The sequence below is a fragment of the Carassius carassius genome, chromosome 44 (genome assembly GCF_963082965.1).
Source record: "Carassius carassius chromosome 44, fCarCar2.1, whole genome shotgun sequence".
NCBI classification, from domain to species: Eukaryota; Metazoa; Chordata; class Actinopteri; order Cypriniformes; family Cyprinidae; genus Carassius; species Carassius carassius.
Window position 1 is genome coordinate 6,790,127 of NC_081798.1, and position 24,601 is coordinate 6,814,727.

The 24,601-nt window shown below is 37.0% G+C and overlaps 1 protein-coding gene across 11 annotated transcripts in view; it reads left to right on the forward strand.

Annotated features, from left to right (window-relative positions):
- The first annotated feature begins 649 nt into the window (after positions 1 to 649).
- Positions 650 to 24,601, forward strand: part of LOC132126823 (calcium-dependent secretion activator 1) — a 96,828-nt gene continuing 72,876 nt past the window's right edge. For 3 of the 11 annotated variants that reach the window (XM_059538344.1, XM_059538346.1, XM_059538347.1), the window contains exons 1-4: positions 652 to 958; positions 1,101 to 1,458; positions 15,348 to 15,461; positions 17,616 to 17,948. In XM_059538344.1, coding sequence (XP_059394327.1) covers positions 1,123 to 1,458; positions 15,348 to 15,461; positions 17,616 to 17,948 — 783 coding nt within the window. In that variant the 5' untranslated portion in view covers positions 652 to 958; positions 1,101 to 1,122. Of the gene's footprint in view, positions 959 to 1,100; positions 1,459 to 15,347; positions 15,462 to 17,615; positions 17,949 to 18,170; positions 18,272 to 24,601 lie in introns of those variants that run through there. The other 8 variants (XM_059538343.1, XM_059538345.1, XM_059538353.1 and 5 more) reach the window with 7 other exon arrangements.

Sequence of the window (24,601 nt, forward strand, 5' to 3'; positions counted from 1 at the left end):
TGTTCTAAATGTATAAATAAAGCACTGTAGAAACTTTACATATATTTCCTACAACACGTATCACATAGTGGTATATCACAATAAAAGCAAAAATATAAAATATAAAAAAAAAAGAAAATTGATGCAAACAAAGATGATACTATATACTATACTATATGATACTATGATACTATATGACTTTTTATTTTTTTATTTTTATACACTGTACTGTACAGCTTACCCAGATAACATACATTTCCGGGCCTCGTCTGGGCCAAATATGGCACATAGAGCTCAGTTCTGGCCAGATTTGGCCCACACACATCAGTTTTAGCGTGAGACATGGCTTTATGTGACAGATCTGGCCCGTGTGTGACAAACCAGTTTTAGTGTGAGATGTTTTCATTATTACTGATGCCAAATATGGAATAATTTAACAAATGGTTTGGAAACCAGTATAAAAAAAAAAAAAAACACAACAACACACAACAGAGCAGCTGGATTAACCTAAATCAAAAAAACAAATAAAAAGGAAGTCATAGATAAAGTTCTTAAGTTTTATACTATAAAAAAGACGAAATTGATTGTCTAATGTTTCAGGAACTGCTGTAGTTGTTAACGGTCGATTAAACGTGGTGAATATCGTGCGCGAAGAGAAACAGCGAAGGTGCTGTCGCGGAAACCACGTCAATGACCCCCTCCCCCTCCAGCTTCAGTTCAGAACCACGGTCAGCTCTCCGCGCTTGCGGCTCTCATTGTCAGTATATTGTCAGTACAGTTCGGTACTCAATTGAAAGGCCACCGGAGGAAACCAGAAAAACAGCAGCCACGAATTGTTTTTACAACCCTCCCCGTGTTATCTTCCATTAAATCCGTTATGGTAAACGCAGAGTTAAACGAAGAAAACACGTAAGCAGCAACAATTTAATTCGGTGGAAGACTACTGGCTGTTGGGGCAGCTTTTTCACTCGTGCTGAGGGTAAGTGACACTTTTGATGCAGCGTTTGGATTGTAGGCTGTGGAAAAATAAGCGTCTTCCGTACTTTTTCGTCCTCTGGAGCGAGTTGCGGATGTTTTGTTACTAAAAAAGACGATACTTGTTTTCTCAATTTTGATTTCAGAGAAGCAAGAACTTACATTAAAATGTTGGACCCATCATCCAGCGAGGAGGAGGCGGATGAGGTTGTGGAAGAAGAGTGCAAAGTGGTGGCGGCGCCCAAGGCTGGTGGTCCTCGGGTGTCTCCAAGCAGGTCCAGCGAAGGCTCTGGTGGGTTGCAGCCAAACCGAAGCACCAATGCCCGACCAACGAGCCCGAGCCCCTCAGTGGCGATCGAGAAGGAAAAGGACGAGTTGGAAAAGATGCAAAGGGAGGAAGAAGAGAGAAAGAAGAGGCTTCAGCTTTACGTCTTTGTGATGCGCTGTATTGCCTATCCGTTTAATGCGAAGCAGCCGACCGACATGGCGAGACGACAGCAAAAGGTAAGAGGGCAAAGTCACACGCAACAGATCGCTGTTGAAATGAAGCATTGTTGAGCACCACTCTTCTGACTGTGCAAAACAGAATTGTAGCATATAGTAGATGCTGACCGATTCAGCGCTAAAATGAATCAACATGAAATGCATCAAATTAATTGATTCAGGTGCCCAGTATTGGTAGGTTTAGGAGTTTAGGAGTAGGTTTGGGGGAGGGGTTAGGATTTGGAGTGGGGTTAGGATTAGGCAATCAGGTAGCGATTTGAACGAGGGGGGTAATAATTTTGCCGGGGGTCAAAATTGGGCACAACACCTGTACCAGTGCATTAAAACTCGACAGTATGCTTTAATGTCTAATTTCAGAGTTATTTCTCTTAAAATATCATGTAAAGATATAAATGGTTTCTCTTGGTAAACCTTCTCACATCCTTTACTTTACCAAAAATATCAGAAAATCAAATCTTAATGTAAATGACGGTAACAGTGCAAAGACAGTAGAAAGTTGCCTTAAGGTGGAGTACCTCAGTGGTAAAGTGTTATATAACATACAGTTTTGTTTACAGAGTGCACTGACCTGAGCACTTGCAGAGATGTCGTTTTCAATATTTTTACTCATAAATTGAGACCATTCACCTCCGTCCTCCAGCATCTCAAATTCCTTCACCAGGCTATCAAAATAATAATGATTGTATGTGGAACTCAAAACGAAATATTTACAAAATGCTCTGAAATTGTCCCACATGAGCAAAGATCCAGTGCAGTGCCATATTTTCACTGTTGAAATCTTTTCCAATTCTGTATATTGTCAAACGTTTTCCAATCAATATCCTGTTCTTCTTTTGACTGAGTTTGGAGCACGTTGAAGAGAAATGTGGAGGCTTAAAATACAGATTATTTTATGTTTAAAAAGACTTTTGTATTTGAGCTGGTTTAGATTACATTGTAGCAGGGCATCTATTGTTAGCACTTTAGTCAACGATTAAAGTGACGTGTTAGTATGGACAAAATAGATTATCAGCCATATGATCTTTTACTGTGAGAGTCTCACAATTCTGCAGATTTTTTTTTCTAGTGTGCTTTAGAAAAACAGTCCAACATGCAAGATAAATCCTTAATATTACTTTGAATGCTTGTTTTGTCTGTTTGCTGTTGATGGATATCATAAAGATGCATAGATCCAGATGGTTTTTGGGAGTTCAGGGCAATGGTGCAGACAAGTTGACTTTGTAAACATAATGAATGTCACAGATCAATTTACAAACCTTAAAACTCTAATCAAAGCACTTAAGATGGTATAAAACACAGTTTATCCAGAGCTTTCTATTAACAAGGGTGTATGTATCCCTTGTAAAAAATAGCAATACCACTAGGCATTCCCCCAGATCCTATGAGGAAAAAAGCTTGACTGTTATTCAGGAATGATGAAATTTTTTTATACTAGTTGACATTATCTCTCCATTGCAGTGTGGAGTTGCATGCAAAACATGTTTCTGTCTAATATAAATTGATTTAAGATGTTTTGCTTATCAAATCCAAGTTTCTGAAAGCTCCTAAGCTTTTTAATCCCGAAAACGAACAAAGAGGCAGCCGTGCCGCATTAGCACAATGTTTGATAGATCGAAGCTTGGTGTTTGAGACATTTTCTTCTGGCTTAGATTCAAAGGCAGAGCTCTAACAGAATGAAGTTGTCTTTTATGTCAGGATCTTGAATAATTTATGAGTTTTCAACATATCCATAAGTGCCTTGTTCAAAAATGTTTATCGTATATAGTAGCTTCAGCTTGGAGAGTTTATCATTGTGAAGTAGATATCTAAGTGCCAGTACATTAATTACGTAGTGTTTGAATTTCAGCTCCGCTCACTCACTGTGAGTTTCATTTCATACAATCTAAGGTCAAAAACAAGTCTGTCTGTCTCATTTGGTTGTGTCCCCAGGGGCTTGTTTGCTTGCTGCTATTGTCTTTGGTGCCAGTGCCTTGGGACAATAAAAAGAGTCTCTGTGGGAAGTTATTCTCCAGTGGTTATTGTGTCCTCACAGATAAGACTCAAGTGAGACAAAACATCAGGAACGAGCAGGTTTTCCTTAGATATACAATTGTGTTTTGTTACACTGTATATTCTTTGTCATTATAGTTCTAGAGAACCATTCATAGCCAAGAATAATCTGATTGTCAGAATTAACCCTTTCACTGGTCATTTTAAAATATTCTAGCTGTCCCCCCAGATTTAGTTTTTTTTTTTAACGTTTCCCTTTATTGTTTCCATGGCGACGCGTCATGCTTATCACGTGACACACCACAGGCATGGAAACACTGTATGACAGATATATCGCTTTATTTTTATTTATCATTATCACGGACGCTGTTCATGCTGCATTTCAGAGAGTTTGGTTTTTAATGGTAACGTGCCACTGAATACACAAAAAAATGGAAGAGAGGGGTGGGGTGAGCAGTAGTTCATTATAATTTAAAGGGACATGCACCGAAGCGGATCACTTAGAACAGAGCTGTTTTTGAATTTTAAACCAAAGTATGTTGCAGACATTTTGTGTAGACCTTGTGAAGAATTGGCCTCTGATGTCCCCATTAATCATCTCAGATTTGGTTTTGTCAATAAAAGATAATAATAAATAATAAACCACCACCATTGTGCAAAATCCACCTGGATGATGCGACGGCAGCCATATTGCACCAGAACGCCCACCACACACCAGCTTATTGGTGGAGAGGAAACAGAGTGATGAAGCCAATCAGTATATTAGGATGATTAAGAGACCATGACTGTCAGAGACCAATGGGCAAATTTGGCAAAGATGCACTGGTCAGTCATACCATACATATTGTGATGGTTTTCTTTTTAGAATAGATAGCACAGAGATAATAGTCTACAGTAGTCATTAGTCAGACATCTTCAACTATATATCTGCAATGGCCACACTGAGAAACTCATTATATCTCTTCAAGTGATATTCATGGTCATACCAATAGCATAGTCTTTCCAATAGCAATTCATGCTTTAGCATGTTTCGCAAATTTGCCACACTGAACAGAAGAAAGCTGCTTGGTTTTCACTAGAGGTTAACATCCTTAAATTTTCATAAGCCACTCATTTTTGCTAGCTTTGCTGTATAACACTGTGTGTAGTTTTTGTTGCTGTTATTAATTTCTGTGGAAATATCAAATTAGCATTAGTGTTTGTTTACCTCCCTCCCCCATCTTTGCTCTAATTACCATGCAGTGACATGCTAATTCACCCGTCTTAAAATTATAAGCAGCTCTGCTGTTTTTATTAACGCAGGTACTGTTCATGCTGCCAACTAAATATGGAAACTCTTCATGGTGCTTGTTGCTGTCTGCTTCAGAAATAGTAGTTTAGACAGTTTATTAGTCATGATGACAAGGTGCATGCTGTCACATACTTAATGATCAGTAGGACCATGTCAGATGTCTTATGCTGCTGCCGCTCGCTGTCTCCGGCATGCACCCACCCACACACCGAATGGAGAGCCTAATTAAGAAAGCTATTAACAATATTTCCTACAATGTCTTCTCTCACTTCCATTCTTTCTCATTCTCACTCTCTCACACACTAACAGACAGACCAGCACACATTTAGAGACAAATAAGCAGGCACAACAGAAAGACTGTTCAGGCAAGGTTACACTGAGCATGCATGCACATCTAAAATCAAGTCACATCTAAAGTCAATTATGCCGCTAATGACTTTTGCATAAAATAAAACAACAAAAAAGTCACAAATAGAGACTTTAATTAGGGCAGAGTGCAACTACAAGAGCTGGCGTTATATGGAGAGGGTTTGAACTCCATTAACCTCAGTACTAGATATGATGTCCAACAACAATATGGTGGTATCTGTGTTTAGATGTAGTAGATTACCTTGGTATTTTTTAAAGACCAATCAATCTGATGGTGGGATCACAATGCTTAACAGAGTGAAACAGTCCTACCTTACTTTTTCAGCTGCCTTGGTTTATAAGCAATTTCCACATTCACTCCTCAGGAGTTAAAAAAAAGTATTTGTAAAAGAGTTATGAAGCAAACCAGCATATTCAAGGTAAATCACACTATTACAAACTTAGATTTGAAGCAAAAAAGTATTAGAAAAAAAAGACTTAAAGATACAAGACTGTTTGCTTAATGGTTTTAGTGGGAGAAAGAACTACAGTCTCATAAGGCATTGTGAATGACAATTGAATTAAAATTGATGGAGGAATATAGAACTACAGATTAAAAGATGGATGGATAGATAGATAGATAGATAGATAGATAAATAAAGATAAAAATAGGTTTAAATAACATGATATGTTGACTTGAACAAAAGCATATACCATCGATTAACAACCTTGTAGCTCACAGCTGGTCTGTCTTTAAAGGTTTATCAGGTTTATCAGTTCGAAGAAAATGAATGGATTTTTAGTTCTGGAACCTGATTGTTGCACTTTATATGACAACTATGGGACTGGAAGTCCTGCATTACATTTAAATGACCAGCATGTTTTTTTGTTTTTTTTTAGGGAGTAAAATTTGAGCTTCAAAAGCAAAATTAAAAACTGTTATTGTTGTCACATTTTATTCCTGACTTAAGTTTTCAGCCTTTCCCCATTTAGGTACATAGCAGATATATATGAGTGACTGAAAAGTTAGCAAGATGGCGGCCGAGTCAAATGAATTGCCTAAACAGATTTTAGTATTATGTAGCATGATCCGATCATTCTTCATAGAAGCATATTGTTGGACAAGAAATGAGAATAATCTGAATTGTCAAGTCAAGTCAAGTCACCTTTATTTATATAGCGCTTTAAACAAAATACATTGCGTCAAAGCAACTGAACAACATTCATTAGGAAAACAATGTGTCAATAATGCAAAATGATAGTTAAAGGCAGTTCATCATTGAATTCAGTGATGTCATCTCTGTTCAGTTAAATAGTGTCTGTGCATTTATTTGCAATCAAGTCAACGATATCGCTGTAGATGAAGTGACCCCAACTAAGCAAGCCAGAGGCGACAGTGGCAAGGAACCGAAACTCCATCAGTGACAGAATGGAGAAAAAAACATTGGGAGAAACCAGGCTCAGTTGGGGGGCCAGTTCTCCTCTGACCAGACGAAACCAGTAGTTCAATTCCAGGCTGCAGCAAAGTCAGATTGTGCAGAGGAATCATCTGTTTCCTGTGGTCTTGTCCTGGTGGTCCTCTGAGACAAGGTCTTTACAGGGGATCTGTATCTGGGGCTCTAGTTGTCCTGGTCTCCGCTGTCTTTCAGGGATGTAGAGGTCCTTTCTAAGTGCTGATCCACCATCTGGTCTGGATACGTACTGGATCCGGGTGACTGCAGTGACCCTCTGATCTGGATACAGACTGGATCTGGTGACTACGGTGACTTCGGAATAAGAGAGAAACAGACTAATATTAGCGTAGATGCCATTCTTCTAATGATGTAGCAAGTACATCGTGTGTTATGGGAAGTGTTCCTGGTTCCGGTTTACCTAATTAATGCAGCCTAAAAATCCTTTAACGGATTTGGATAATAAAAGCATATTAGTATGTTATGTGCAAGCCAGGTTAAAGAGATGGGTCTTTAATCTAGATTTAAACTGCAAGAGTGTGTCTGCCTCCCGAACAATGTTAGGTAGGTTATTCCAGAGTTTAGGCGCCAAATAGGAAAAGGATCTGCCGCCCGCAGTTGATTTTGATATTCTAGGTATTATCAAATTGCCTGAGTTTTGAGTTTTTGAGAGCGGACGTAGAGTATTATAATGTAAAAGGAGCTCATTCAAATACTGAGGTGCTAAACCATTCAGGGCTTATAAGTAATAAGCAATATTTTAAAATCTATACGATGTTTGATAGGGAGCCAGTGCAGTGTTGACAGGACTGGGTAAGCATGGAGTGCAAGGTGTCCTCAGACGATCCTTCAAGACATATGCTGCTAGCTGTGTAATTTGATGCCCTTACAAGAGTGTTGATTGAGTTATTGTATGACGTCATTTACCACAATCTATTTTACAGAGAGAATAATAGCACTATGATACCACACAGCAGCATTTTAGAGGTGATAAGTTGAAACTCCTCTAATCTGTTTTGCCTGTCTCGTCAAGATGTTCAGTTACAATTATTTGCTCAATCTAAATTACAGGGCCTATTCTTAAAATGCAGTAGATGTGGAGTTAATTACAGCCTTTGCTTTAAAAAAAAATGACAGTATTGTTTCCACTTTTTAAGTCTCGAATTGTTACAACAAAAAGCTATTTTGCAGGATTTAGTTATTTCTATGTTTTTTGAAGCAGAGAGAAAAGATTATTCAAGTCAGTGTACTGATATATTTCTCCACAAATCTTTTCCTTTTCTAATCCTTCGCTGCGCAAAGAAGTGATGTTCAGATCCCATCTTGTGCTTGGGAGGGCAAGAATCTGAAAGGCCATTGTGTTAGAGACAAACCATAACCCAGATAAGAGCTCTCTGTCTGTTAATGGTCTGCTTGGGTTCCTCTCACAGTTAATGTGTAGTGTAGACGAATGCACCAAAATGGCCTTAAGAGCCCTACTAGCTGAATAGGCCTGATCTGAGGTCAGCAGGCTTTCATTGTGGGCTGAAGATCTTGACATGCAGGCAGGGGGGAGGATTGATATTGTGATAGCCGTGATGGATTCACAATCAAGCGCTGACTGATCTTGGGTCAGCTGTGAGGAGAGGCAAATTAACTAGGTTGTTATTGAAAATCCATGCAGAAGTATTCTGAAACTAGCTCATATTGAAAGGGTATATTTGAAACTCTTTAGATATGAATAGATGTTTTTAAGTATGTGGTTGTTGGTGTATAAGGAAAATGCCATTCATACTTTAGTTATTTTAGTTTAGTTAAGAGCAAACATAACATAGTATTTTTTTTCTTTTACATTTGAAAATGGTTTCCTTTTTAATGCATTTGCTTTTATTGTTATTTTATAGTTACTGTATTATTATTATGTTTTTTTAATGTGCAGGTTAGTTTTGTTTAGTTTTCATTTTATTGCATTTTAATTTCTTTTCTTCTCTTTTTTTATTTTATCCATCGAACACATACATGCATTAACCACTAGATCACAGCTTTCATTATTATTATTATTATTCTATTTTTTTTGCATTTGCATTTGCCTTTTATGTAAAAAAAAAAAATTATTAAGGTTTTGAAACAAACTGTACTGAGTGGAAACAGAAACATTCATGCACACTTCCCTGTGTGGATTTAGCAAACATCTTACAGTAGTACTAATGAGCAAACAACACACAAATGTACATGTATCCATGGTGACTGTGTTTATTTGTATCAACGGGTGTTTGTGAGTATGTGCTTGAATAAAGCAGTGTAAAGGCAGTGGGAGGATGACCCTTTCATGTGCTCTTTGTTGGTTGTTTGTAATCTGGGATTACACATCCATTTGCCTTCTGTGATCTGTTACATAACTATGCACAAGAGTTTCTGTGGGAATTAAGAAGGTTTGAAGATACATTTACACATACAGTATACTGTATGTGGTGGACAGCAGCATGTGTTCATTCAAAGATGTGAATGAATGTTTCTGTGATTGTACTACTGGATTAAGAACTACTTCTTTTACAGATTAAGGGTGTTTGAAAGTAGTTTCTATATTTAGGACAATACTGATTGTAACATTGTGAAATCCAGTTTTTGCCTCAGCATAAAAATGCATTTGTGTTAATTGTGATGTAGTTTAAAATAAGTATTGCGAGACATATAGTGACAGTTGTGAAAAATAGACGCAATTGTAAGATATTAAGTCATAATTGATAGAAATAAAGTAGTGGTTACAAGAAATAAAGATGCAAATGTGAAACATGAAGTTGCAATAGTAAGACATTTAATCACAGTTGTAAGAAAGTTGCAACTACAAGAAATAAAGATGCAAATGTAGAATATTAAGTTCCAATTGTAAAATATTAAGTGACAACTGTGAAATATAAAGTCGCAGTTACGAGATACTAATGTGACAAAAAGTAGCAATTATGAGAAATAAAGATGAAAAAGTGAAATATGAATTACCTTATTTTTTACTCAAAGCATAAACGCAATTCCATATAAGCAAAGAAATAAAATGACAGATAGTAGTTCAGTGTCTGCTTTACACAAAGGGAATGCAGTGTATTAATGACCATACAATATTATACTCAGTCAAAGTTTGAAGTCTGGAGCGCTTGCTTTCCTGTCAACCATCAATACAGGAATGCAAGCAGCATTGCTCATAAACTGAACATAACATCCAGAAGACATGAAAAGAAAGACACAGAGAGAGAAAGACAGACAGGCGGAGACTCGAGGGACATGAAAGCAGTGTCTCTCTACCCCGGGCTCACTGATCACTAATGGGAATCTGTTCTCAGAGAGAAACCTCAGCCTGCCATTCACACACAATCAACATGAGCCCAGTGGGCACCTGGGGAACATAACATAACACACACACACACACACACACACACACACACACACACACACACACACACACACACACACACACTCAAAGGAACATTCCATTATAAAGTCTAAAGGATGTGCTAACAATGACAGCAGGCAGTCTTATAAGGGCGCAGAGCGTAAATAAATAATGCACAAATGTTGCAGTACATTCAGACTAGAAAATTCTATTAGTATTATTATGAGCTGCATATATTAAGATTTACTGTTTACTAGAGTTGACGTACTGTACCTGAGAGCTGAAATGTATGGAAGCCCCCACTGCTGCCTCTGAGTATAAACAACTGAAAGGTAGCAAAAAAAAAGCATTTAAAGTTTTGGGAAGAAAAAAAAAAAAAGAAGTTTTGAACTCACCAAAGCTGCATTTATTTAATCAAAACAAACTTAAAATCCATAATATTGTGTCATTATTATAATTGAAACTAACTGTTTAATATTTTAATAATATAATAACTGCAATTTATTCTTATCATGACTAAGCTGAATTTTCAGCAGCCATTACTGCGTATAAATATTGCATATGTGAATAAATATTGTTACAGTTTGTTAGAGCTAGCATTCTTCCCGCTTCAGATCAGACATAAAGATGAGATAATGCTATAAGATCACATTTGATTTAATAAATTATAGCATTTATTTGAATTATTGAGAAAAACAGGGTTGAAATTTACATGTGAATTATGTGCTTCTGTGCGTTTCTCTCTACAAACAATGAAGCTTCAAAAATAGAAATATTTTGGAAATATAATAGGAAATATATTGTAGTAAATTAGTGTCATTATTTTTTTTTTTTTATGTGAAGTCTTTGTAACCGTCCAAAAGGTAATAACTCTTTGAAACAACTTTTAATTTTGTGTAAGCATCATCAAGTCCTCTTATTTTTCAGTACCTTCTCTTCAACTGTTTCAACTGATTTTTTAATGTTTTTTTCAACATTCAACGTTCAACATTCTGTTATCATGTAAGATTAGGGAAGAAAAATGGGTTGCAAGAGCCCCTTCATGTTGACTTTAAACAATGACAGACAGCATTTGAAATAAAAGATTTGTTAACAATTATGAATGCACTTAAAAAGATAATTGCAATATTTAAACCAGTAAGTGATTTGCTCTTAACAGTACTAAACCATTTGAAGTAGCTGCTTTACATTTGCTTCTCGATCTTTATGCAGTATAGGTCATATTTTTTGCATTTAGATCATACAGTATATACTTAGAAACTATACATGCTTGAAATTGCATTATTTTGAAGTTCCTTATTGTACAGTAAATCTTATGACACATTCTTGCATTCTGACTAAGTGACATTTGGAAAGTCTTTCTTCTGTCCCACAAGCTCTCTCTCTCTCCAGCTCATTATTGTCTTTGTCTCTCTCTGGTAAACAGAGCAAAAAAAAAAAAAAGGATTGGACATGTGATGTTGACTCTCCTGTCGAACAAAACCAAATGCAATGCTCCGCTGAGCGTAAATTGAAACGCTTCTAGCATCCATACTAGGAAGGTCACATCGAGTACTGGCACTTTAGTGGGAGCATGCACCATAAAGATCAACCACGTTGAAAAACTCTCCTAAACAGATGATTTGAGCACAGGGCTTAGGTCAACTCTAATGAAGTCACCAGGAGTCAATTGTAAGCTTAGCTTTAGCTTAGTGGGCTTTTTTATTACATCCCCACGACATGGACTTTTTCTAGTCATCTGTTCAATCATATAAGCTTCCCTTCCCCCCATATGTCCCCACCCCCAGTGGAGGAAAACACTGTGGATGCACGTAAGGTTTTAACAGATTGATGCAACCCAGGATTTACCATCATTATCATGCATTGTAGTTAGCCTGTGTGTGTCTGTGTTAGTAAATTACTACCCATAGATTCAATGACAAGGGCCTGCGTATTGTCAGTTGCTATAGTAACCAGCAACAGGCAGGTGAGCTGGATCTGAGATTGTATGTGTGTAGCCCGTAGCAGTTTTACTGTAAGCACATAAAGAGACTGTATAACAAAACTGGACTACTGTACTTTATTTGGCTTCTTTGTTGGAACATAACAGTTTACGAACTGTTGTCGGAACGGACAGCGTGAGAGTCATTAAATGAATTTATTGCAGCCTGGGCGCTCCAGCTGTATCAGCGTGTGCCAACCGCAGTAAAATAGCCATAACCTGAAGTTTAACAACATGATAGTTTAATTTTTACAGGGAGGAAATTAGTCATTATCAAAGAAATAAAGAAGCGGAAAGGACTGGCAGGAATGAAAGAGTTATGGAGGAGCAGAAGAGGTTAATGCATTAAAGGCTTCCAATTAAATTCTGCTCAACCATTAATTCCAAGACCATTCATAATGAAGTGAAGTGAAGTGATGTTACAAACAGTGCAGTGATGAGAGTCTCTGGTGACAGGCTGTTTATTTATTACACTGCACACATTTGATATTCAACACTGATATGATTTTCAAAACTTAGCTACTGTATGCCAGCTGTGGTGTTGAAAACAAATTACGTTAGATCAACAGAGTTTAGGCTGTCTATTATGTACTGTATATTTTAGGAACAGCAGAGTGGGGACTGAGGGTAAGGGTGAGTAATTAAAGACAGAATTTTACATTTTAAAAATGAAATCTTTATTAACATGCTTAACTTCGGCTGATTTGGAAATGTCAAAATAGCATACTGCCCTTATTATTTCTGTTGTAAATGGCAGAAACAACAGTATATAGTGAATATATGCTTGTATATTAGCGAGCTGCTTGCATAAATAGTAAATTCGGAATGGCACACTAGTGTTTTATCTTATTTCTGCCATATATGGTTGACAAAGCTGGCGTAGTATTAGCATACTAGTGAATGTTGGCTGAATGTGTAATAACATGCTAGCATTTTCTCATGTTATTTCTAGTATATATAGCACAAATAAAACTAACATTAACATTGTATATTTTAGCAGAATTAGAACCTTTATTTCTTGTTTCTGTCATACATGGCGCTAATAGCAGTAGTATGCTAATATATTTGCACTCAGCTAGTATATATACTGTAGTATTCTGTACTTTCATCTGAATTGGTTTATGCCCTATGTTACACAAATAGCATGGGTGATATGTTAGCATGCTATCAGTAATGAGGTTAGCAATGCAGGGGTCTACTGGCGCACATTGTCATTGTGACGAAGAGAGAACATTACGATATGTGTTTAGAGGATACACTTTAATTGCTCTACATCAACCTATCCACTATAATCACTCCAGCAGTTACCATGGGAGTAATGGAGCTAATGCAGCTGCCTCTCATAGTCATGAGGTCATACTGTTGGATAACCTGAGAGGGGATAATGGGGTAAGGGGTGTGTTTATGTGTACTCGGTGACCATGGCAACATATTTGATGAGAAGGAACACCTGGGATTTTGAAAAGGATGTGCAACATTCACATAAACACACACACACACACACACACACACACACATGGATCTCCATGCTGAATTCTGAGACCATATGTTTTGAGACCCTGGAGGTGGGCACACTAACATATCAAAGGCCTGCTGTTGTTTACCGGTCAGGTGTGGCAAACAAAAGAAAATTAACTAAATGCAGCATCTCATTGAGTTAAATCAATGGTTAAATTAAAAGGAAATCAAGTTTAGATTGATCTTCTGATTAACAATTCACAAAGTGTGCTCGTGTTTCAAGAGAAACCAAGAAAATGACCAAGAAACTGTAAGCAAACAATTGCATAGCATCTTTTCAATATGAAAAAAAACTATTTGTTGATGTACATTTAATATTCCTTTTTTCTTCATCCAGCATTCTCGTGCACTTGGAAATATGCCATTTCAGAAGTAAAATGGAATTCGAGCAGCATTAGTTGTATAAAATTACTCATAATGCTTTAGAATACTATATAATACTTTGAATGTTTCAATGTTACAACCACTGTGGTCTCATTTCTATCTTTTCTTCTTGTTTTGTGCCACTTATATCAAGGTAACATGGCCAACTGTGTAACTAGCCTTCTTTGTTGAAAAGGACTAAGCGATGAGTCACCTGTGGCTATTGTCAATGTGTTATTTTTGTTCTATTATGAATCATTTATATTTATTTCATCCACAAGTTGTATTTAAGAAGCCAGAACTTCCTCCTATAGCACAATAACATCAAATCGATCTCATTCCTTGCCTGTATTTAATTGTAACTCTCAGTAAAGGCCACATTTTATATTGAATGGCTTATTTTACTTTTAAATTCTTATGGCAGGAGAAAAAAAAACACAAGGGAGGAGTGGAAAGTGGAATAAGCTCTATAATGATCAATTTCCTGTCTTAGTTATGAGACAAGAGATTTGGTCTTCTTTTACCATCTTAATAATCTGTGTGTTGTGAATATGAGCAAAGTGGAGAACACCTTAGTGTCACAAATGGAACATGAATACCAGCTAAGCAGAACATGAAAAGAACTCTGAAAACTTTAGGGAAATCAGACAAAGCTGAACTGTTAAAAGCCAAGCTTCCAAACATAAAATGCATAATTTCATATCAATATAATGAGCAAAACTCATTAGCATCTGCAGCACTCTGTGGGCAATCACTGTAATCTAGTTGCTTGTTTCACATTTATTCCAAATCGAGTCTCTGTCCAGATGCATGAGAAGTGTTTCAAAATGGGCAGTGTCTCTCATTCTCAGTTGTCTAGAGGTTTTATATGGCCTCTCGGCTGAAATATGATCTGTTTTTGCTATGTGAAATTGGCAAGAGGTCTAATACTTAGTGGGAAAAAGTCTGTTGCTATTATGTTTTTGTTTTTCTGTGGTTCGAGGGCCACAAACACCTCTTCATCAAATGCTAATTATAACATTAAGTGAAATTCAAACTGATTTTAAGTCAAACCAGAATGAAAATATATTCCAACTTTTACTGAATGAGTCAATTGGAACATTTGCTGAGTCATTATAGCTGCATTTATGAAAAAATATTTTCTTAAATGCTATTTTCTTCTTATTATCTTACTTTAAAAAAAGTTAAGAATATATTGTATTCCTAAAACACTTAATAAGATGATCAAGATGTTGATCAGCAAGTCTTTGGCTAGAAACGCCATACAATCAGATAACACTAAAGCCAGGAGTTTTCTTTGTAAGAAAAAGGTTGTTTTTAAGAAGATGTTTAAGAACTTCTTAACTTTTGAAAAATTATGCAAATTTTCTTATTAAGAAGAAAATGTCTTCTTTTTTGTGAATCCAGCCCTTGGTCACCAAATGACTACAATGCCATTTCCATTTTTTCCTCCAATGAATGAAGATGTTCCAAGCTAGAACAGATGCTGTGAACATCTGGATGCTTTTTTACTTTCATGTCACGTGGAATATTAATGCAAGACTATATTTCAAATTCTGTATTTCTGATGTTTTCTCTTCTCAGATCAGCAAGCAGCACCTTCAGACAGTTAAAGATCGTTTCCAGGCCTTTCTGAATGGAGAGACTCAGATTGTAGCCGATGAAGCCTTCATCAACGCTGTCCAAAGTTACTACGAGGTTAGGCTCATTTTATTCATCAGTCCAACAAGTCTGAACTTACAAACTAGCTCATCGTTCAATTGGTTTTCTCAGTTAGTTTATAATGTCAAATCATGTGCATGCAAACCCTGTATAATACCGCTCAAAAGTTTGGGGTTGGTAAGTTTTTTTGTTTTGTTTTAATATTTTTGAAAGTCTTTTATGCTCACCGAGGCTTCATTTATTTTATCAAAACTACAATAGAAACAGCAATTTTGTGAAATACACTTTTGTGAATATTACTTTCATGAAATATAATTACTTTGATGAAAGTCTCTCACACATGAGAAAATTCAATTCATATCAGCGACCTGAAAAAATCTATTTTATTCTATGCAGGAGTGGTCTGCCATGTTGATACCATGGATACTTGGTAACCCCCTATTATCTTTTGGTAGCATAATAAATAAATCCTGGATGAAAAATGTGCCTGCAAATAGGGTATTTTTGCAATGGCGTTTGCAACTAATAATCCTTTTTTTTGTGATGTTGCATGCCAGTAAGTGTCATTATAGAGCCCAAGGCCAGTGTGTTGGATGTTTGAAGCTAAATGAGGGTTAACAAAACACAAACAGCAGAAGAAATGATTTGGTGCATCATTAAGCTATACTTTGTGCAGATAAAAGTGCTTTTGAATGCTCAGTTAGGTACCTTTGGTTAAATTTTGAGGACATCTGAACAGATCCTTTGTCTTTTCCATTAATATAATGCAGTTTAAATATTTTTTAGAAATGTTAAGCTGTTTGCTTTATGGTGATTTGATGAGCAGCGTAATCCATGTTGGTGCATATATTAAATACATAAATACATAGTTGCAGTCAATCAGTTAAATGTTTGAAATGACTTCAGCTCAAGATGATGAAGGTATTTAGTCCTTGCAAAGGATTTTGTGAAACTTTCCTCTCTGATATATATGTAGTCTCAAAGTGATACATATTTTAATTGTATTTTAGGTGATGTATTATCTTTTATGACCTAGAAGGGGTGAATCTGGAATACATTGGCACACAGGCTAGAGTTTTGGGTGAAAAGCAGATTGGTCTCAGTAAGGGCTGGTAATCTAATGAGGTGAAACTAATGAGTGAAATGCCTTTGTATTCAGTCACAGCCAAAGCCAGCTTTTTCAATTCAATTAAACCCTGATACTCTTATTGAATTTGTGCTGGATGTTCCCTCTCTGTCAACTCATCTCCCCTGCTTATCCAGGCACATTAAGGGAATTGTGTCCACTGGAGAGAGGTAGGCCTAGATAAAAATATAAGCAGTGAACCGCGTGAGAGAATACAGAAAATAAAAAGAGAGAAAATATAGATTATTAAATAAATATAGCCTCAACCCCTACTGCAGACTGTCAGACAGATTCTGCACTGCCAGATTCGCACCAATTTTGTCTTGTTATGAATCAGGACTCTACTGTGCACTTTATGACACAGGGAAAATCTTGACTAATTTAGGACAAAGTGTTTCTCAAGTGCCTCAATAGCCCTTTAACAAGGTTGCCACTGTTTTTGAACCCAGAAAAATTGCTTTGCTTGGAATTGATAGAAGCAGCCTTGGCCTGTGATTCTCTGAGCTCATCTCTTTATTCAGATCACACATGAATCTGTGGCTGTTAAGATTGATAGGTTGAGCTAGTCTGTGTGTGTGTGTGTGTGTGTGTGTGTGTGTATACCACAAAATGCTTCAAAAGTACAGCATGTCTAACATACACTGTAGATCTGATGCTGTTGCATATGGGAATCTGAATACTATATATATATATATATATATATATATATATGTGTGTGTGTGTGTGTGTGTGTGTGTGTGTGTGTGTGTGTGTGTGTGTGTGTGTGTGTGTGAAAGAAACGAATAATTTAACAATTAACTTAGCAAGGGTGCATTACACATAAACACATAATTTTACATCTTTCAAGAACTTTCTATTCATCAAATAGTGCTTAAAAAATTCTTACCAACCCCATGCAGCATGGCTGAACTCTTCAGCTGGTTATTGTGAACTTTGATGTGCATGAGTGTAGCTGGGAATTCTGGAAGGGCCTGGATGTTGTTGTCATCCAGCATGTGGCTATTCCAAACGATTAACCAGTAGTGTTTGTTTGTTACTGTGACAAGATTTTTGTTTGATCACAGGTGTTTCTTAAAAGCGACCGCGTGTCTCGTATGGTCCAAAGCGGCGGTTGCTCAGCCAGTGACTCTCGTGAGGTCTTCAAGAAGCATATCGAGAAGCGTGTCCGCAGCCTGCCTGAGATCGATGGTCTGAGCAAGGAGACTGTACTCAGCTCGTGGATGGCCAAGTTTGACACCATCTACAGGGGAGAAGAAGACCCACGCAAACACCAGCAGCGCATGACAGCCAACGCTGCCTCCGAACTCATTCTCAGCAAAGACCAGCTGTATGAAATGTTCCAACAGATTCTTGGAATTAAGAAGTTCGAGCACCAGCTGCTGTATAATGCTTGTCAGGTAAGGAGGGGACATTTATGCAAGTCTTTTAATTGCCAGGGAAGCGAACACTTGTTTCTACTACATGACATGGAAAATATAGAGATATATGTGATTATCCGAGTCTGGTTTTGGGTCTGTAATCAGATTTTTACCGTGCTTTTTTTGGAGGAAGATGACTAAACCCAAAGAACTCTGCGAGAGTTGGCTTGAAAGCAAGCATAATTATGTGTTATTTCAGATTGCTTGAAATCGGTCTAGAAAGCATCTGCATGGACCAGAAAAACCCCTGTCAAGATTCCTGCAGCAGGCTGAGGGAAAGCAACCGTGCCTTTGCTGAGGAGGTGTGAATCTGCAAATCATGCTTCAGTTAGAAGAGCTTTCATTAGACCAGCTGCAGAAATGTACACAAGTCAAACAAAACCCAGAGGGCTGCCCACACTGACTTGACGTCCTTCAAAAAGTCACACTTTGTTCACACAGTAGATCTTTTAGAAATACACTGCAGAAGGATATGAATTCAGGAGGTGATGTCATCCTAGGCTTTATGGGTTGTGGTCATTTCCTGTTTGCGGTAAATTAAATGAATGGAATCCAGGAAAGTGCAAGTTTGTTGAAAAGCTATTTACACTGATAATAGCCTGGATAGTGAATAATTGGCTGCTTCGGTCAACGAGGAATGGTGTAGAAGGAATGAATGAAGAGAATAGTTGAGCAAAATAGAGGCTGTAGATGGAAGAACAACAATGAGTGGGTTCCAGAACAATAGAATAAACAGAAAAAGAGAAAGAATTAAAGGAAAGCAGAGGAGAGCTCAACTGTTACATTTGTAGAGTGTAGTAATAAGCTCTACTCCAAAATGTAGTGAGTTACCCATGCAGTATTTTAACCACTTCAGCCGTATTTTGATTTTTTGAGAATTAGGCATATGCAATATTGGACTCACCGGTGGGTCCCCAGAGTTGATGTGGTTAAGATCGTTCCAAATGGTACAATATGCAACTTAATTAGTAAAATAATAAATGCAAAATAGTGGTAAAGGTTAGAAAAATAAACATACTTTGGGATCAGTAAGTTTAAAAAATAATAATACGTTAATTGAGCAGAGTAAAAAAAGATTTCTATTTTAAATGAATGCTGTTTTTTCAAACTTTCTATTCTTTAGAGAATCCTAAAAAAAAAGTATCATGTTTTTTTAAATATTAAGCAGCACAACTGTTTTAAATGTTCATAATATGAAGAAATGTCTCCTGAGCAACTTGTCTCTTACCTGACAAGATTAGCAATCTGCTAATGCTAAACTCTCATTTTAATTAATTGTGAGTGGCTCACTAGGTTTTGAAACAGACCTAAACCCAGACCAGACACAAATAAACATGTTTTGGGCTGGAAAGTTTATGGTTTAAATGCTGCCCCAAATTTCACAAATCTTGCATTGCACAATGACAAAAATGAGAATAAATATCTGATTTATACTTAAATAAAATATATAAATACTTATAAATATATAAAAACTTAGGGTTTTGCAAAAAATTACAAATAATTCTTAATGAATAATATGTAATAAATACATAATAAATAAATAGATAAATAAGTAAGCAATTGCGTAAAATGGAGAAATGTGAACCTGCAATAGGACACTTGACCTGAAGCATAATTTGACATCGTATTAAATAAGAATAAACAAATAAATAATAATTAGCCCTCCGTGTTTTATGGATTTGTGTACTTGAATTGGAATAAGAATGGGAAACACCTTCATACAGAATTTCTTGAAGGCTCCTGCAGATTTTGGGCAATTGTGGGATTTGTGACCAGTGGGAAAACAAAATCACCGAATCTGGAGGAGATGTCAGTGTAGGAGTCTGCTATTCATCATTTTCCACTGTCTGTGTACACACTGGAGCCAAGCGGGCCCATTTGAGTGTGTATCATTTTGATTATCTTTCTATTAGCCTCATGAATCCTACTTACTGTGTAGGAATGGTAATATCCCTGTAACCATAGCAACGGCGGACACGCCAACAGGGTCTTACCTCAAATCTCGGCATCATCCTGGTCCTGTGGTTACAAATGCTGGCATATTTGTCTCTTTCTTCAGCTTCGTCTCTTTGTCATTCTCACTGCTAGTTTATGCAGGGTGCTTAGGTCTTTTATTTTTCACAGCAAGTCATTATTTCTGTTTTTCCACCGGGACTTCCAAGCCCCTTCCTGCTTTTTAAATTAAATCTTGTTGATAGGCAAAGTCTGTGTTAAAGAGCTGTGTGTGCGTGTGTCTATGTGTATAACAGCATTTAGTATCAGTGCATTGGCTGTCTCCTGGGTAGTAGGAGTTTAATCCAATATATCGACTCTTTCCCGAGGGCATTTCAAGATACCGGCTATGGATGGCAAGTGACTGACAGGCGATTAAAATTGATAGAAAATGCTGGAAAACAGATCAGTCAATCAGTGTAAAATCAAGAACCTATAAATTTGGGACACTACTTGGGAACCGTCATTTTGTCAACTCTCTTTCAGCTGTTATGAGGTTAATTATATATAATTGTTAGAGGTGTTAATTTTTCATCTAAATGTATAATTAATTATAAATAATGAGCTCGAGCTGTGCATTTTAATGGAATAGTTCACCTAAAAATAAAAAAATTTGCTGAAAATTGATTCGACCCCATGTCATAAGATATCCATGAGAAACAGAACAGATTTAGAGATCCACTGCAGTGAATGGGTGCCGTCAGAATAAGAGTCCAAACAGCTGATAAAAACATCTCAGTAATCCACAAGACGGACTGTGATGTAAAAAAGAGCTGCATGCTTATGACCAAAATAGTCCATAATCCATAATTACATTTTCTCCAGTGAAGAAATATATCCCCTGTTGTCCTCTCACATCAAAATCCACCGATATATTTGTTTTCGCATAGAAACATTGCTTGATTGGATATTTCTCTCCTGATTACCTTTTCACTGGATAGTAAATATTTTCAGCAAATTCTTCAGCACAAGTTCACCCAAAATTTTTATTCCTTTTATAATTTTTAATTCAGACAAAAAAAAAACAACAACCAACAACATTCAATTCAAATTAGACTAGACACATGTCTTAACAATGGTCTCCTCATATGCACATGGCATAGGATCAAATCCATTAATGATGACCCCGGTGAGGGCGCAGTCGTAGGATGATGCATCCACCTCACAGAACACAGCAGGAACCTTTTTCAACTCCACGTCAGTCGTGACCCGAGTGCCACACTGGGAATCTCATCAATAGAGCCCACTGCTAGCCTAGTCTTTCACTCTTTCCTCTTCACTCCTTCCTTCACTCGTTCTCATTTCAGTAAGACATATTGATTTACAAATGCATTTTACCCTGCAATGGCTATAGCTGTAACAAATTTGATTTCAGCCATTGGCCCAGGATATGTATTTTGGTGTAGGCGTCATGATGTTGGAAGCATTATTCTGTTGAATGAGATTTTGTCTTCCTGGCTTTGATAATGAAAGCCCAATTTGAAGTAATTGGCATGAATAGCAAATACAAGAGGAGCAGCAAGGTGACTTCACCGGGATGTGCGCGCTCTGGTTGATTAATGTTAGCGAACACAAACTGATGACAAATCAGCAGCGGTTCTACACACGCACACATGCACTTCAACAAATGGCGTCCCTACTTGAATCCATTCATGATAGAGAAACTCTCAGTATAACTAAAAGTCAACACAGAAATGGCTAAACAGCTACAAAGCTTTATCAAAGGATTTTCTTTAGGTGGCGCTTAAACAAGCAGACGTTGATAGGCTGGTGCAGTGAGGACAGCTGTTGCCACTCATTTACTCTCATTAAACCTCTGTATTCTCTGAAATGCAGATAACACAATGAGCTTTGAAAGCTCTGATAATAAAGACCATGTATGCGTTTGTGTCGTGCTTTGCCGAATCCCTTTGCGCCCATGATGTGTGTGTGCGCTTTGTGATGTATGTTTTTGATGTCCGCAGTGTGACTATGCAGTGCTGAAGGACTGTGCATTTAAAGCCGCTTGTTGTTTGACAGAAATCACCTCAGCACCCTTGTCTGATCTGAGGTAGTTGTCATGGAGATCGTAAACATGCAGGGGTTTTAATCACGCTCTTACCCATCCGCTGTTCTTCCCTTTGAATACATTACAGACTGTAACCTTATAATTACTTCTTTCTCTGTCTGTCCCCACCTTATATTTTTCTCAGTGTCAATCACCTTTTTATTTCAGTTATTTGCCAGGACAACATTTCTAATTTTTAAGTATTCATGCAAAATGTTTGTATTTTATTTCAGCATTGTATCAATTGCCGATAATTTTTGTTAACAGTAAAACTGGAGCATGATAGCAAACTGTTGCTTTAAAATTAGAAGCACACAATTCCCTAGAATAGCATTATATGCTTAAACATTAAGATTTGTACTCATGGAAATTAGTAAAGTAGTCAAATTTGTTCGTTAGAAGGGTGTGTCCCAGTGCTTTTGGCAATATATCTGACACAAATTACAAATTTTACGGAGCCTTTCAATCCATTAATGGCAGGTTATGCTGTTTCACAGCAAGATATTTTCTTGATACACTCTTGATAAACATGAATTCATAAATGCAGTGTATTACTCTGGGCTGTTGAATTATTGAAACTTCATTGTACACCTGAGGCTTAACTTCCTTTTAGAAACTTTCACTGACGCTGAGAGTAACCATTAAATGGTTAGATATACATTTTGGAAAAGGCCCCTGTTGACCACGGTAGTCATTTGCTGTAGCTAAAAGAAGACCGGTCAGCAGGGCTTATTAGGTGAAATGTACAATAATTATATAATAGAGCTGACATGAAAGCAGCACAGCCTTTGCTTTCTTGCACTCTGACACATTCAGACATCTATATTCTGCGACCCGCAAATAAATGTTTGCTCCAGGCAGGATTATGGCATCATGTGAGACTATAATGGTTTTATTAATTGAACAAAGAACTCTTGTGGCTCCCATAGCTCATAAATAGAAATGATTTACAGATCTAGTAAATTAGTTGTCTTGATTTTGTGCTGGACAGGTTCTCTGTGTTTCTCCCAGCCATGTCTGTACATTCTCGCTCATCTGCATAAAGATGGGTCTGTCTGCTCGCTGTCTCTCTTTCTGTATCTTAACAAGCTGCCACTCCTGTGCTGATTGCAGTGGTAAAGAGTAATTAACTGAGGAGATAGAGAGAGATCGTTCAGAGTGTGTTATCTGCACACTCGCCAGCTGAAATCTGTGTCCAGAATAATGGGATTGAATTGGCTAGTCACCATGACAGAGCTACAGTAAATACTTGCAATATTAAAAAGTGCCAGCTAAGCTGCGTAGCCCAAAGGGATTATGTGTGGTTTGTTGTGCCAAAGCCTCCATCAGCATTTTTCACCATCAGTGACAAGCTTTCAACCATTGTGAAAAAGTTTTTATTTTTGAAATGGATGATTATCCCCCCCCCCCCCCGACCCCCCGCAGCAACTGCATTACGATATGAAAAAGAAAGTACTACAATAAAACCAATTTTGAATAATTCAAACATTTTTTTTTTTTTAAGGATTTGGCTATTAATGCCAGAACAAAATCATTCATTTATAATAAATTATCCAGTTATCCAATAATACAAAGATTAAACAATTAAAATAAATTGCACTGTTGTTCACAAGTTTGGGTTCAATAAAGAATTATTACTTTTATTCAACAAGGATACATTAAATTGATCAAAAGTGACAAAGACAAAAAAAAAAAACTATTAAGCAGCTTAAGCACCAAATCAGGATATTAGAGTAATTTCTGAAGGATCATGACACTGAACACTGCATAATGGATAAAAAAATAACATTTCTCCTTTCACCCTCTACAGTAAATCCTCAGCCGTTATTTCAGACGTCTTAGTTGAAATATTTAATATATTTTCATACCATATAGCTAAGGTACTGTATGTATGTCCCTGGTGGTAGATGCTGCACTTGTTTTATATTAATGCTTCTGAATCGTGGCCTTTCATTACAAAGACTGTAAAAAATATTATTATCCCATATTTTAAAGAAATGCTTATAGTTGTTGGATTCGCATGCTGACATTGGTAAAAGTATATAGTATATACACTATATATAATGTATGCTAAATGCACAGTAAACATTGTCATAAACTAATAAGTAAACAGAGATATGGATGTGAAGGTAACAGTAGGGCTGTATTACTCTGTGCACCTGTGTGTATAATGCACTTTCTTGCCCATAGTCTTTTTCCTCTTGCTCTAATCCATGCTTCTGTACTTGTCTTCATGCATGGATTCATCACATGCATTTTTGATATGAGGATGGCAGCCATTTTCCCTCTTTCATCATAGTAGAGCTTGGCTAGTCAAGATCCACTTTCTCCCTGCCTGTGCTCAGTACCAGCATGGATCACTTCTTATTACCCATCTCCTCACTATTGATCAGGAGCAGAGCCCTGGGCAATCAGACCATGGTTTTTTCCTATAGCTAGAATAATTTGCTCTACCATTAGAGATCTTGATAGTGTTCTGTCTATTTTAGACGATCTCCCTGCCCTCAAAAGCTTGCTGAAATATGAATATTGATTCAATAAAAGTTTCCATTGATTTGACTTTTTCCCTACTGCTGTTCTGTCCATTTTCTTT